Raw genomic sequence first — 15,257 nt, 5'->3', positions numbered from 1 at the left:
CTCCACACCGAACCCTCGCCAGAGCGCAGCACGAGCCGGTATTCGCGGCTCGCGGCTCGCGGCGGGGTAAACTCGCGCACGCGAGTCTCGCGTGTAGTCCGCTAGACGTCGGGAGGCGCAAAGAGAAAAGTGAGGTTACGAAATCGCTACGCTAGCGCTCGTGCTCCGACGACGCCAGCTGTCACATACACACAGACAGAAAGACAGACAGAGAATCGAGAGTATAGCGACAATCAGCAACGTCCGCTAATTCAGTCCGCACCAGCTGGCAAAAGTCATCGTGTGCAGTGTTTTCTTTTTTTCTCCTCTTGTGTGCAAAATCTTCTATCGACCGATCGACTGAGCGAGCAACACACCATCGAGCTAACCTCCGATCAACGCTGTTACGTTACGAGTAAGTGTAGTGGTGAGCGAAAGAGATCATTACATCGTGCCACCTTTCGTCGTCGGTCGATTCGGCCCGCTAGAGCGAGGCCTTTTTACCATAGAGATTCGAAAGCCTGCGCGTATGTATATCTTGAATATCTGCGTCGGCAGAGTGTGTCCGAGCGATGTCAATCGCGCGAGGGACTCTCGTACGGCCTTGCGCTGTTATTAGAGAATTCAAATCACGACTGCGGAATGACAATGACGCGGATGCTCCGATTTTGCGGCTCGAGGAATGCCAGTGTTATTTAATGCTTCGCGGATTTGGACATTTTTGTTATTGTTTGCGGCTGTCTGACTTTATCGCGCTGTTCTTGTTTCCTCGAGATATGCTCGGGCTTCTTATCAACGCGGACTCAATCTTTTACTGAAATTTTTTTTCGCCCCGTAAGAAAATGCCTGCACTGATTAAACGCACGAAAGAAATAATACTCGCATTGAAATAATTTTAAATAACGGCAATTAAAGCGACCCTGAAGAACGTCGCGCATTTCTATGAATAATGAAGCACCAAACTCTAGGCGCCGGCTCGCCGTTACTCCGTTGTTTTATGCCTTTTCTTGCCGACCAAAATAAAACCACGACACTCCTCTCTGCGTAGCGGAATCGTTTTTTAAAAACACCCACAGTACCTCGTACACTCGAAAGGCAAACTCATTGTTTACAAAGCGTGTCGAAAGGCGCGCAACAATTTACATTGTTCCCGGTGCATAAAATTAACGGCAAACTGAGCTGCAATAAATTCCTACAGGGAATCGCGAGGAGTGCAATTATTATCAGGATATTGCGCCATAAGAGTGCAATTTAGGTAACCTTCGAGATAGCGAGCCGGAGGTCAGTGCATGCGCTTCTCTCCCTCTCTCTCTCTCTCTCTCTCTCTCTCGAAATAGAACGTCGAATAATCGATTATTTTATTCCCGCTTCCCCGAGAGCCGCGCGCCGCGAGCGAGGATGCACTCGCGCTCATTCGTTCTATATAAGAAAGCTCGTGATTCTCCGAGGTCTTTGCATTAATCAAAAAGTCATTCATCCGTGCAATCGAGAGGCCTCGTTTCAAGTTTCATTCTTCAATTTGGAACGATCCTATTCTTACGACGAAGTGCAACACATTTTCACGCGCAAAGTGAAATTAATCGATGCATTTCGTCATTGTTTGCCAGGCGCACTGGTTTTCGAAGCATGATCCAAGGTCTCGAAAATAACGCTGCGCGCAGTGCAATATTCTCGAATCGATTCGAAAGCTGCGCGCTCGTCTATACGGTCCGTTCACCTGCCTCCCGGCGCGCTCGGCGAAATTTTCTTCTCCCGTTCGCTAACTCCAGCCTGTGTGAAATTATATAATTGCAGCGGGAAGGAGGAAACGTGATCGGCGGAGCGTGAACCTTCGGCGTCTAAAACTCCGCGCAACGCGCGGCTCTGTAATATAATTCGCGGAGGCGAGATTTGTTTGTTTGAGCAAGTGCGAACATTTGTTTTCTTTCCGACTGATGTTATATAGACAAGAACAGGTCGCTTCGAATTACGAAATTGATTGAATAGCGCGAAAAGTCTATATTAGTTATGGATGCATAGGGAAGCCCTTTTATTACGCGAGTGCTCGGTAATTGCATTACGTACAAACCGACACTCGCTGTACGGCTAATCCGCTTTATTCGAGTCTTTTCCGAGCGAAAGAAAAAGAAGAACACGCACGCGAGGTAATAAAAATAGCGCATTGTAAACACAAAAGATCGCGCAAGTCAACGAATCAACGTTTATACGAAGATAAAGTAAACGCCTTTAAAACTGTATTCCCATCTATTTCAGCGCACGGCTATAAATACCTCAATCAAGCTCGCTCGTATAACTTCTTCTCAGCCGCACACGAAGCTCGACGTATATAACTCATCTTTTCCTCTCTCTCTCTCTCTCTCTGCCAGTTTCAGAAAAATGCCAGACCGTCAGCGCTGCTGCAGCAGCAGAGGCTAGAGAGTAAGATCGACGATGGCTCGTCACGGAGATGAGCGAGCGTTGCACAGCTTGCCGGTGATGCCTCTGACGCAGGCGTCGATCAACAACCACAACAACAGCAGCGAAAGCGGCGCCTCGTCGCCGGTGACCTCGCCTCTCTCGCCGACGGATTCCTCGAGGATACCCAGACCGTCGCCCACGGCGCTGAGGCGATCGTCGAGTCTCAGGCTGAGAGGCGAGAGGTCGTCGTACCTGCACTCGCAGAACCTTCACAGGAGCCAGCAGCATCACGATCTGTTTCCGGTAATCACCGAGAACGGCACACCCACCAGATGCTCATCCGTAAGGAGTATTTTTTCTCGCTTATTATGTCAGTCGCTTGGTTTCGTAAATCCAGTGGCTCGCAAAGATTCGTAGGCGATAAACGAGTGTACTATTCCTAGCGAAGATTAGAGCGTGTCATGCGACTGAAAAGCCGCTAAATCCACGGCTCGGCTGAAGCTCTTTCCAAGAATTCAAGTGATTGATAGATACTTAAGTAGTCTCACGACGCGTAATCTCTGGAGAACGTATTATTACACGCGTGCGTTCGAGGGATGATGCGTAAATCCTCGAGTTTTCAGGTTAACAGCTGTTATCGCCGAGCAGCGGCGAGAAATCGATACCGAAAAAAGGAGAAAAGCTCGTTACTCCGTCGTCGCGCGACGATAAATCAAGCGTGTGTATACGGAAAGTTTTCCCACGCGAAGCTAATCGCATTTTATTGCAGAGTGTGCTCTTCACGAGAAAGAGAGATAGAGGACGAGGGTCAATCGAATGTGCGCGAATTTTCAGGACCTTGAGGAGGTCTAACAGGGTCATTGCATAGAACGAAACGAACGAGAGCTGTAGAGCTTGCAGGCGATCGATGCGCTGCAGGATATCGCGCGGCGTATAAACCACTCAGTTAGATACCTGTTGCGATTCGGCCGCACGGGGCATTAGTTATATGCGGCCGGCTTGATTAGGCCGCGGCGATACTTTCCCCAGACGACAGTCGGCCGTATTAATACCAGTTTCTCGCGAGAGGACTTTGAGAGCAAAAGCACGACGAATATAAATCTCAATAGGCGAAGCAAGACGCCATCCATCCTCATTTTCGCAGCCCGTACAAACAAAGTGAAAAAAAAGAAAATAATCGTATATAACACACATAGAGAACGACGAGCTTATATGCACACTCGCAGGAAGCTTGCTCCAGTTTCATAGTCCTGCAAAAGTGGTGGGAGCTTGCAAGCTCGGAGCTCCCTGACCTTAGCCGTGTGCGCGCCGGCGCAGTCTGCAGCGTGTGTACTTACACACCTTTGTGCTCGCGAGTCAGTCGCTCCCCCGCGCTGCAGCCGCGCGCGGACGGCTGCAGATCCGTCCTCATGCTTGCGCTGCATGGACCGTCGCGAGTCTTTCTCCGGTTCTACATTGTAGTCTTCGTTCTTTTGTTTTACGTCGACTATACCGATACCGTGTGATATTCGTTGTAAGCTGCACGCGCATATAGCAGGTGCATGTGATACAGACCGTCCCCGAGTTCCTCGAGAAAAGCTGCGCGCGCGCGTGTGTGTGTGTGTGTGTGCCGTGGAGAATAAAAGCCGCACATGGCTCAGCCCAGTGATACGGACGAGAGGAACTCGCGCAGCTGTCCCTCGGTAACTGCACGCCTTCTTTTATTCGTTGGACTAGTTCCGAGTCCTCCTATACGATTGTCCACTGCAAAGTAAAGTTGAAGTGCGTAGTGTAGATTGATCGCGCCTTATCCTCGGTCCCGACGCGTTTTCACTGCGCGACGCACGTATTGCCGATCTTATACTGTGACCCATATACGGGTCGCGGATGCATCCAGCTAACTGACGTATACAGGCGAACAAACGAGTACATAATAATAATGCACAGCCTCGATTGCGCGCGTATACCCAGCATTCGAATACGCCGCGTGCGAGGCTCATTAGCTCGTCGGGCTTGGCGCAATTAACCCGTCGCGGTTTGGCTCGTGTCCGCCGCAATAATAAGCCATGAATTCAGCAAAAGTCGAGCTTCTCTTTGACTATATATATATATATATATATATATATATATATACACACGCAAGGCTGCAGACCGGAAGCGACGTCCCGCTTTTGGACGGCCGCCAGGAGGAACGCTGCGCGACGTGTCAATTACAGCTGAAGCTCTTTTGCGCGGATATCAAAGGAAAAACGCGCGGAGCATTACGCGTGCGATCGATCTCGCTAAAAGCCAGCTATGCCCTCAGTGTAAAAACGCTAAACACAACAAAGAGATCCGGCTCTCGACGGAACAGCCCGTGGCACGTGGCACAAAAAGCGTCTGAGAATTTCATGAGAAGGAGCTTTTGTCAATTGACGAGTGAAAGAAAGAGAGAGAGGGGGTGGGGGTGGGGGAAGGGGGAAGCGTGTCAAGCGTCGCAGGACTCTGAAATATTCAGTCGGAGCTCGTACTTACCAAGCCGTGAGTAAAAAAAGAAAGCGCGACGGATAGGACGTAGTCTTTCGATGGATATACTCACGCGGCGTATACGTATATATAAGGTTATTAGGTATTTTTATACTTTGCGGGCTTCCCGTCAAAGTGACCGCTGGAGTTTGAAAAGTGGCTCGAGTGATTAAGTGCTAGTTTCTCCAACGAACGACCGCGCGCGAAATCTCTTATCGTATCCCGCTGCGCAGCGCGGGCGGCGGGGAAAGGAAAAAAGTTCAAGGGTCCTCTCGAGCGCTTGATTAAAAAGCTGCGAGTGCCTCGCTCTCTCCAAGTTTAGGGGGGAACACCGCGCATACAGCTGCGAAGCTCTTATTTTACTTTCGAGTCTCGTTCGAAATCAGGTCGCTCGAAAATCTGCATACAGACGGGTTGGATGTATATCAAGCTCGCTTCTAATTGTAATTACACCGTGTACCGCAAGCGAAACAGTCCCCGCGGGTCGTCGAACGCGAGCGCCGTATAATAATCTCCCCAGACGCGCATCTGAATTATCCATGTACACGAATCTCTCCGCAGAGCCTGTCGCTGACGCCGTCGCGGGGCCGAACGACGCGTCCTCGGGCGAGTCCGAGCAGCACTAGTCTCAGTCATCACCAGCATGGAGCTTGCAGCGAGGACTGCAGCGACGTCGAGAGCGTCAAGAGCTTCGGCAGTAACTACAGCACGGCCAGCGCTTGCGACCACGCGAGCTTCGCCCTCAACGGTACCACATGGTCGGGCAGGTCCAGGAGGTACGTCGTGCACTGCTCGACCCACACGGCGGACAACGACGAGTACCTCACGCCGACACAGAGGGCCGCCAAACAAGTGCGCAAGTTTCAGGTGAGCTTTTGAACTCTTCTCTGTTTTCGTCGTTGAAAACTATGGCTAATCGTGCAACGAACCTCGCGCAGGCCCTGCTGAGGGAGGCCAGAAAGGAGATCGAGGAAAAGGAGCGCGAGATCTTCCGCCTGACGAAAGAAGTCGTCGAGCTGCGCCTCTACAAAGCCTCCCTGAACAGTCCCGACGAGAAAACCGACAGCAGCGAAGCCGCGACGGTGCGGGAGAACAACCCCTTCTCCCCGGAGTCGCCCTGCAAGGAGCTACCAGCCGAAAGCTCCTTCGTTGAAAGCACGCTCACGAGTCCACGGACGCCCGAGAAGAAGGAGTCCTCCCTCGTGGACTCGGGACACTTCGAGGATGGCTCGGTACACTCCAAGGAGTCCGTCGGCGCGGTGGCCATCGAAAGCGCAAACCTCATCAACGAGAGCTGCATCTCGACGGCGAGCAGTAGCCTCCTCGCGACGCCTCACGACGAGAGCCACAATTTGCTGGAGCTTTCGGAGACGGATCATGCGGAGGAGAGACTCGAAAGCTCCTTCCAGGACGAGGAGAGGAAGAGGATCGTAGATCACTATGAGAACAGGATCGAGGAGATGCACAGGAGGCACGTGGACGAGATCCAGCTGCTCAAGCAAAATCACAACGACAAGGTGTGCTACATTTTTTGTTCCCAAGCTCAAAAGCGAGATTCGCTTGGACGGAAGCGTCGAGGCCACTCGAAAGTTCGAAGAGAGAGGTTATCGATCGGCCATTGAATTTTCAGGTCGAGAGCCTGCTGAATCAGCTGTCCGAAGTAAGTACGCGCTATTGCGAAACTCGCCCGTCCCTAAATGCAGCAGAGACTCGAACCAAAGAGCTGGAGACCGAGGTCGAGGCGCTGAGAAGCGAGCTCGCCGAGCAGAAGGCCATGCTGGCCGACCAAGAGGAGCGCAACAAACAAATGTACCTGAAAATGTATTCCAAGGGTCAGGAGGCTGCGAGAATCGAGCACGCTGATCAGGTAGTTGTAAGTTGTTGTTGTACGCAGAGACGTAGATTTTTTTTTTGTATATAATTTTTAGATTCCTCGAAATCGAGGAAACAACCGTCTTACGATCATGTCTTTTTCTACAGGTTCTCGAGCAAGCGCAGAAAAACCCTACGAAAGTTTCAGTAGCCGAGCTTCTTCAGCAATTAACTGTCACGCAAGCCGAATTAGAAAACGTCAAGGTAAGCCACTGCACACACACATCCGCAAACTTTTTATATATTGATTTAGAGTTGCGATTGAGAACATTTTTCGAGCTAGTCACATCGATCGTTTCTCACGATTGAAGGAAGATGAATCCACCGAAAATACCCTACAAAGATCACTTCCGCATTCCCTCGTTACCATGAGAAGTTTCCCAGACCGCATTCCATTTTACGTAATATCAGTACACGGCACCTCTCACGTTCACTTCTCTCACGACCATCCCCTGTCTTGTAACAACGATTAACACAACTATGTGTACTAACAATGTTCCACTGTTTTTTTGGCCGCCGCTCACATAATCCAGCCATTCCAGGATTCAAGCTACTCGCCCGAACCTCTAGCTCTGGCCAATCGTAGCCAAAGTTTATTAAGCGTTCAGGAGGCTGTTTCTCTCTGGGTCCTTGGCACGCGTAAGGTATTGTATTCCTTACTCCACTGCCACGCGACTTTTCAAAATTTATTGGTCTGCATTGTATAGTGCGCATGTCGGTGTCTTTATTTTTTACTGTGAATGTTCGTTTTAAAACTTTTTCCTCGTGTGGTTTAAGCAGCATTTTTTCCGACTATTTTTTCGTCAATAGTTTATGTTGTTTTTTACTATTGCAAGTGTAACGTAGATTGCGAAAGTATTAGGCGAAATGGGCAGCACAGGGCAAGGGAGGTGCACGTTGATTAAGGACTTTGCACACACATAATATTTACAGTCGCACTGACGTTCTTGAGATCAAGTAAGTGATGCAGTGGTATTCTGCTAAAAAGCAGTAGCACACTTAGAAGAAACAGCCTCTTAACTCCTCGATGGACCTTGGTGACGCTAAGCTTCAGCACAGAACTAGCTTAATTTGGTACACTCTATGTTATTCTAAGATATTACTGTACTATATGTATATATTATATCAATGTATTGGTTTATACTGTACTAGACGTAGTATCGCATTCTTGTACGAACCTGCGAGCACAGACTAACAAGGTCGATGCAATTTTCTTCAGGTGATGTACCGGCGCATCCTGGAATCAAGAAACAGTCAGGGAGCTCTCGATCCCGAAATCACCCTGCAGTTCCTCAAGTCAGCAATCTACTACTTCCTCACCGACAAAGAAAACCTTCACGGGCATTTGAACGCTATCGAGAGTATCCTAGGCTTCACCGACTCAGAGAAGCTTAACATCGACAGGATATATCGTTCGGCTAGAAAGTAATTACTGTGAAAAAAATTTGCCTTTTAGCGGAGCGGATTTGTAAAACATAAGCGATTGCAAGTGCTATACTGCGTTTATTTTTATGGACAACAAATTTTTATTTCGTGGTGACAAGTGATAGTAGGGTTGTTTTGAATAGACATATCACGTCGAGTTAAGTACCATGAAACTTTTAGCGTACATTTTTTAAATGCGCAAAACGCTTGATTAAAAATGTATAGATTTTTTGATAGTTTACCGTTATATTAACTTTTAATTTGGTTACGATTCATGTTGTACAGTGTTTTATAAGATAAACAGGATTCATGGTACTCAACTGACTCTCAAAGCGATCATAAGATTAAATATTGAAAGCTGCTTTACCAATGCATACATTGCCGAAACTTGGCATTTTTATCTATATTTAGATAGCTTTTAAAAATACTTAGCTAAAGTTTTGGGATTCATCGCCAATACGCATAAATCTAAAAATTATCACAACTACATTTTGAATCTTGAATTTTATAAAACGACGCATAAAGTAGGACTAGGATTTAATAAATTTTCCATGTTTATAGAGTTTTTCTTGTAGTGATTGCGAATAATACTTCAGTCTTAATGTTACGTGAATGTTTGTTTAAATTATTTTTTTTTTTGTTTTCTAATTCATAAATGCGCAATACTACTTATTTATATTTGAAACGAAATTATAAATGTGTAGTATATACTCCGTGGAAAATTTACTTTCAAAGTTCGATTCTAGACTTTTTCCACAAATTCTTGAATCCCTTAACATATAGAGAGGCAGAGTCATATGCACCGAAGATTTTTAGAATTAAATTATTAATCTTACGTGTAAATCTGGTGATATCGTGTCCAGATGGGATAACCAAGGAGACTGATGGTATATCTTGCCTTTTGAATTCGCTCGATGTAGTACATTAAGATACCAATGACATTTTTAAACAAATTCTGTCAAAATACTTCTTTCAAATTATGCACGATTTCTAATACTCAAGAAGTCGTACTTTAATTTTGTAAAATCTGCAGTTAATTTACTTTTAATGTTCTGTAAACAATAATTATTCCGCGCGAATTCCGGATTGTTTCCATTTACAATGACGTAAAGAAATATCTTTAATTTTGAATGTTCCCCTATAAAGCGAGAGTTCCTGCCTTATTGATTTGAATTTATATTCAAATCGAAAATGCAATGCGTAATTTAAATGGTTCACAAACCTTTATTACGATTTTCGAGAGGTTTCACCCCTCTATATTTTGAGCTATTAATAAGAAAAGGAGTGATTTTTTTGTAAGGAATACCCAGAGAAGTGAAGGAGGATATCGAATTCTACAATTTAAAAAATCTTTCAGCACATATATCATTTGAGTGTCACAAAGTTAACAGTTACATACATTTTAAATGGGTATAATAAAAGTATCACATGACTCCTACAAAGATGTGTTATTAATACCTTCCATCCTGATTTAAGTTTTTATTTTTTTATTCCATTTCATCGTCTTATACGTTCTAGATTAAAATTTTAGTCTTACTAGCAAAAGCAAAGAACAGAAGGTTGACCAGCGGGCTTTTGAGGAGAAGGAACATATTAACAGAGGAGGAACTAATTATCATATGTGAAGAATAAAACGTATGAACTTCGATAAATATTTAGATTGCTCCTTAGTTTTTCTCCTTCCTTGTCTTAAAACTTACGACACTAAAGGGCGTATTAACTTTTGTAGTCAAGAAATAAAAGAGACTGACTAATTTTTAAATTTTTTTTTGTGTTTTATTAACATAATTTTTGTAGTAAAATACATAAATATGTAATTTACTTTTTACCAGCTAGAATGATACCGTCATACTTCTGTTGGAACCACTTCATGGCATCTTCCTTTGTGAGCCTGTGCTGGAAACCAACTTTGCCAATTTTCCTCCTCCTGTGCGCTACATTGAATCCTGGAATATGCAAAAAAACTTAATTAGTATTTGTTACTGAGTTTAAAAGCAATCGCAACTTTAATTTGTTATTATCGTGGTGTCGCCTCCATTAAGTAACACACCCAGTAAAGTAAGTGGGCATGGGTTGCAAATAAGAAGCTGTTAATCTAGCACATGTTCGAATAGAACTATAGATAAGGTATAAATCCACAATATCTATGATACCAGATGATGTGCAGAATAAAATATTAATAAATAAGTGATTTCTTACCTGGGCGACCAAGAACAACGTAGAAGTCCAAACCATAGATACCAATGCTTGGATCGTATTTGATACCCAAATCAATGTGTTCTTGGATGCCAAAACCAAAGTTGCCAGTGCAAGAGAAGTTCTCTCTGCGCAACTCGTATTCACGCACCTGCAAGTAGAAAATTTGAAGTTTTCAATTTCTGAAACTAGATTAAGATTGCTTTGACCAAGCAATATAAAGGTAATTTTATAATATTTAAATAATACACAGAATATCCAATTGCAGCAGGCAAAAAATAATGTTGAGATGCACTCGTTTAGGAGGATATTGTGAAACACAATAGGTTAGGACAGGGGACACTTGTTAAATAAGTAAATAAATAGATAACTCACTTTCAGACCCCTTTCGAGGATTTCCTCAGCCTTAGCTCCACGAACTGTGCAGTGCACGGCGATCTTTTCATTACGACGGATACCGAAGGAACGCACAGTGTAACGGGCCTTGGAGAATACTGGCTGTTGACCAGTCAACTGTTCCAACACCTATTTACAAAAACGACAGTATTATGAAAACATCGATCAGCTGCGAATTTGGTGAATGGCATAAACATAAAATAATTTTTACCTTCGCGGCACGTGTAAGTCTGTCACCAGATTCTCCAACGCAGATATTCAGACAGAGTTTGCGGATCCTCACCTCCCGCATAACATTTTTGGAGGCATCCTTCGGTTCCTTCCTGGTCTTCTTCACTGCAGGCTTTGCAGGGGCTTTCTTTGCGTCCTGTAACGAGCGACATATTCAGAATTGCGTCGAGAGGATGAAAAAAAATAGATAACTGAATCTCCGGGTGCGCGCAAAGGTTAGGATTCCTAGTAGTACACGCCGAACGAAAACAAGCGTGCGGAACGAGCAATCTGTCACGAGAAAAATTAACACTTAAATTTTCGCTGACAAGGAAACTAATGTGATTTAGATTCGGAAAAAGTATAGATTTTCAATTTAACGTTTAGAACGGCCGTCATTTTATTCTGATTCGCGTGATATTCGAGGATTTTGAAGGAAATTTTTAGCGCAGCAAACTCACCGCCATGATGAAGAGAAAAGGAACCCCTTGGCCACTCTCCCTAGCGGCTTCCCGCAAAACTTCTTCCAAGCACTCTTACCAACTGCGAAGGAGAAAAATAAAATCGTCGCACGCAGGTTGCACGCCTTGGACGTGACAGCCGCGATAATTTGAACGCGACATTTCGTTCCGAAGCAGAAATCAATAATCGAACTGATTTTTTCAATGCACAATTTTTATTTATGGACACATAATTTATTTGTATGAATTTATCATTTTCTTGATTTTATGATTATTCTGAATAAATTATTTTCAATCGGATCTCTGAAGTTTATTGATAGCGTAATTAACTTTTTCTAAAAGAATTTACGCAGTTGTTCAGCGAAGGATTATAAAAGTATTACTGAGTGAGGAGGTATCAATGTAATAGTCGTTCGAGTATTTTTTTAATCATAGTTATTATTATCGTTAATATCCATATAATTATCAATAGCTACATTAAAACACAAACAAAAAGTGATATCTGTACATTTTCCTTATGCAATTAACATAAACTTTTGTATACCATTAGCCTAATATAGGAAGAAACTAAATCATAATATTCACAGATATATTACAAGATAGATGAGCCGCAACGGGTATATACACTGCCTTTCGTTTAATATTTTCATTCCATTGTATTTTCTACTTGCATACGTAGAAATTGTCGCTCAACACGCAAGAAATTATCCCGAAAAAAAGAGATATGTATCATGAACATAAAATTGTACGATTAATATTGTTTCTTTTTGCAATAGATTTTCGTTTTACGAAAAAAAAAACACCGAGTTTGCAATAAGAAATCATTGAAAACGTGCAGTGTACATGCCTCGTCCGGCCGATATACTTAATTCGTAAATGTAATATAATGCTCTCACATACTATCTCTCTCGGACCTACATTCACACTTCGATTTTTACGTTCATCGCTCGAATTTTATTTTGTTTCCTTTAAACTTCTACACTGTACATATGCACAACGCATCTTTTACACTGTACACGCACACGCTCCACGAGTATCTCTCTGCGCTGCCTTACGAATTTATCATTTTTTTCTGTTTACGGTTTAGTTACTCTCATCTAAGGATGGACAGAACTTTCTACTTATACGACCGTCGCTCGATTAAATTATTAATAAGTTGTAAAAAAAGAGAAGTTTATAATACAAAGAAAAGCCGCTATTTTCGCGGTGAAAAGAGGCAAGACACATTTGCCCCTCTCATTCTTATTATTCGTTCGAGATATAAATTCTCTTCAGTTGCCACAGACGATCTGACCTTACGGATATGCAAGGATAAATATTTGATAATCTCCGCATAGTCGAATCACAGCCTAGTAAAAATCAAAGAACGAAAGGTCGGGAAGTGGGGTTTAGGGCGGGTCGAGGGATAGATTAACATAGAGAGAAGAGAGATATAATTATATAAAAAATGGAAATTATACAGGTATAGAAAAAAAAACCGTAAGAACGACTTGCTAACGTTTCTGAGCAACCGACGAGAATAACTTCTACATTCTGCCCATCCCTAAGCATCTTTACAGTTTAACTTTACTTGCTAGTGTTTTTTTTTCTTGTTATTGTAAATCATGAAATTTTTTTTCTATGCTGCATTGTAAACTCGTATTTTTTATCTTTCATCCTCTCATCGTCTCTTCGGGAGGGTGATATTTCCATTAATTTTACGGTTTACTTTTTCTTAGTTTCACATACATGCTTGTTCGCAATACAAGTAGAGGGATTCTCTCGACTCCTATACACGTAAGCGCATTGTTATCTCGGGGCATAATTCTAACGAAAAACTCACTAACGACGAGACGACGATGAGTCTATAGGTACACGATTTTCTTTTATTTCTCATTTCGCTCTGTAAAACTTACGACAGGATGGAAGTATGAATGTGTTTTTATTCTTTTGTCTACTAATGTATTATGTCCGGGGGCCGCGAAAAGTCAATGGTCAATGAGATCGATCATACTGCAGAGGTATGACATTGGTTTGAGCGCCCCTTAAAAGATTCGCTTTCATCGTTTGCAACGTGCAGATCAGTACGTTCTAACTAGCTTGTGTAATAACGCCATTTTCTCATCTTTTTTTTCATTAATAATTAAATCGATAACAGCGGTACTAGTTCATCATAGTAGTTATTGGTAGTAATAGCAGTAGTACGGTAGTAGAATAGTAGGAGTAGTAGTAGTAGAGTAGTAGTAGATAGATAGATAGATAGAAGTAGCGTAGCGTAATAATTAATTAATCAATAATTTTAGCAATTAGAAGATTAATGATTTTAATGATAATATAATAATATTCAGTATGTTTAAAATAATAATAATAATAATAATAATAATAATAATAATAATAATAATAATGATAATAATAAGGAATAATAATTAATAATAAAAATAAAGAATGAGAGTAATTATTATAAATTTTTTTTTATAATAATAATTTACATAGGTTACGTGCTTAAATGGTACTTTTTCATTCTTTTTACCATAATATGTTACATCCTTCTAATTGGGAATTTATCATACACTAGGGATAAACGCTATTTAGGTATTTATTCTTAGTACTCTTTTATTCTTTATCTTTTTTCCCTAAAAGCTTAACGCAATTTACTTTTTTTTTCTTAAACTCGCAATATTACCGTTCGATAAATTTAACTCTAAACTCGGAGCGGCGGCATCGTCGTCGACGTCAGCGGCAGCAGCAACTATTGTTTTACAGTAATATAATACATAGGTATTTATATAGAGCAATATTATACAATAACACATCACATAACGCGCGCTCTGACCGCATAAAACAACAGCGACCTTCCTTATGTTTTTTCCCTTTATGCAGATAGATATCGTTAAATAATTAAAATCACAGTAGTTATGCCTTGGCTGGCCCTTAAATTTATAAAGTGTCTTTTTTTGTTTTCTTTAACGTCTAAGACTTATGAGATAGCTCGTGTACAGGGACAGGTAAAACGCAGAACAAATGTTTTACTGGTATATCCAGGTTTTTTCGTACTTATCGGGATACTCTCTCATAGTGAGAGAAACATACGTTGACGTATATTCGGACTTGTTTGAATGTATTATACTCGTATAATATACATATGATCTACTTGTACCATACAAGTATAATAATATTGGACATAATCGTTTGTTGCGGAGGATGAAGCTGCGCCTGACCCGCTTGTCGGAGGGACCAAGAGTGATGTCGGTCACTCCCACAAACGTTGTCAGCGATCGACTTTGCGTTTCGAGCAGAAAGTCGAGGAGAAGGAGCACGCGAAATACTTCCATCTCGCTAACTCCCTCACTGTTATCGCATCTCCGTCGCATTGCCTAAGCCTCCGACATGTTAGTCTGCTGGGCGCAGTGTGAGCGCCTGTTGTGCTGTGTTTTTTTTATGTTTAATATTTGATTGTCACTCGTACGAATTATACGCAGGGATCCGTTACCAATCGCGAGAATGTTCAATCCTCGTTGTCCCTGTAGATTCGCAGTAATAGGTCGAATTAAGTCGACGTGTCGAATTCAGTTTTTACAATGGCGTGTTTGGAACGCTTGCAACCTTTGGGCTTCATACCGCGTGCGCTGCAAGCGTCTTGCTGGCTAATGAATCGGTCCTAATCCATGACAACACTAACTGCTTTCAAACAGTTGCGATGACGATGACCAAGTGAGCAATATCCGCGGCCCTGTGCAGCAGATCAGGAGCGATGCGGGCCAAGTTTTCATTAGCAAAGTCACATGATGGAAAGATGTGAACTACAAACGCAGGCTGCAAAAAAAAGTCCGTTATTCATCATTGCGTTTTCAACACTGC

At 42.9% G+C, this 15,257-nt stretch overlaps 3 protein-coding genes across 15 annotated transcripts in view; 1 reads left to right on the top strand and 2 right to left on the bottom strand.

The window, feature by feature from the left end:
• Positions 1–63: 63 nt before the first annotated feature.
• LOC100123315 (NF-kappa-B essential modulator) lies at positions 64–9,599 on the top strand. 10 transcript variants are annotated; one of them, XR_004344564.1, is made up of 8 exons: positions 92–394; positions 2,346–2,718; positions 5,422–5,727; positions 5,799–6,377; positions 6,491–6,727; positions 6,841–6,936; positions 7,266–7,806; positions 7,952–9,599. XR_004344564.1 is itself a non-coding variant. In XM_031923221.1 (8 exons), the coding sequence occupies exons 2-8, from the start codon at positions 2,410–2,412 to the stop codon at positions 8,159–8,161; spliced, it is 1,854 nt and encodes a 617-aa protein (XP_031779081.1). In that variant the 5' UTR covers positions 93–394; positions 2,346–2,409; the 3' UTR covers positions 8,162–9,599. The 10 variants fall into 10 exon arrangements, 8 of the variants coding, with proteins under 8 accessions (XP_031779083.1, XP_031779084.1, XP_031779081.1 ...); XR_004226669.2 differs by having other exon boundaries at positions 6,491–6,733; XM_031923221.1 differs by having other exon boundaries at positions 93–394; positions 6,491–6,733; positions 7,266–7,376.
• A 309-nt stretch (positions 9,600–9,908) lies between these two features.
• Positions 9,909–11,798, bottom strand: LOC100123320 (60S ribosomal protein L11). The gene is made up of 5 exons (XM_001607220.6): positions 11,421–11,798; positions 10,961–11,116; positions 10,729–10,878; positions 10,357–10,504; positions 9,909–10,103 (listed from the first exon to the last, which is right to left on the bottom strand). Exons 1-5 carry the CDS (start codon positions 11,424–11,426, stop codon positions 9,976–9,978), a joined length of 588 nt encoding a protein of 195 aa, XP_001607270.1. The 5' UTR covers positions 11,427–11,798; the 3' UTR covers positions 9,909–9,975.
• Positions 11,799–13,255: 1,457 nt separating this feature from the next.
• The window catches only part of LOC100123328 (protein split ends), a 76,292-nt gene continuing 74,290 nt past the window's right edge, over positions 13,256–15,257 (bottom strand). For 3 of the 4 annotated variants that reach the window (XM_016982296.3, XM_008214413.4, XM_031923220.2), the window contains one exon: positions 13,256–15,212. In XM_016982296.3, the coding sequence (XP_016837785.2) occupies positions 15,084–15,212 (129 nt within the window). In that variant the 3' untranslated portion in view covers positions 13,256–15,083. The remainder of the gene's footprint in view (positions 15,213–15,257) is intronic. The other variant, XM_008214415.4, reaches the window with a different exon arrangement.

Source organism: Nasonia vitripennis, chromosome 2 (assembly GCF_009193385.2).
Source record: "Nasonia vitripennis strain AsymCx chromosome 2, Nvit_psr_1.1, whole genome shotgun sequence".
NCBI lineage: Eukaryota > Metazoa > Arthropoda > Insecta > Hymenoptera > Pteromalidae > Nasonia > Nasonia vitripennis.
The sequence above is the reverse complement of the archived record's forward strand: the minus strand, read 5'-3'. Positions and strand labels throughout refer to the sequence as shown.

Excerpts from the sequence above, each read along its gene's own strand:
- LOC100123315 (XM_031923221.1), top strand. The coding sequence starts at position 2,410 with ATGGCTCGTCACGGAGATGAGCGAGCGTTGCACAGCTTGCCGGTGATG. Across the intron at positions 6,734-6,840 it reads AGCACGCTGATCAGGTAGTT|GTTCTCGAGCAAGCGCAGAA; the intron begins GTAAGTTGTTGT and ends CTTTTTCTACAG. Across the intron at positions 7,377-7,951 it reads GGGTCCTTGGCACGCGTAAG|GTGATGTACCGGCGCATCCT; the intron begins GTATTGTATTCC and ends AATTTTCTTCAG.
- LOC100123320 (XM_001607220.6), bottom strand. Across the intron at positions 10,879-10,960 it reads GACTTACACGTGCCGCGAAG|GTGTTGGAACAGTTGACTGG; the intron begins GTAAAAATTATT and ends TTTTGTAAATAG. Across the intron at positions 10,104-10,356 it reads CGTTGTTCTTGGTCGCCCAG|GATTCAATGTAGCGCACAGG; the intron begins GTAAGAAATCAC and ends TGCATATTCCAG.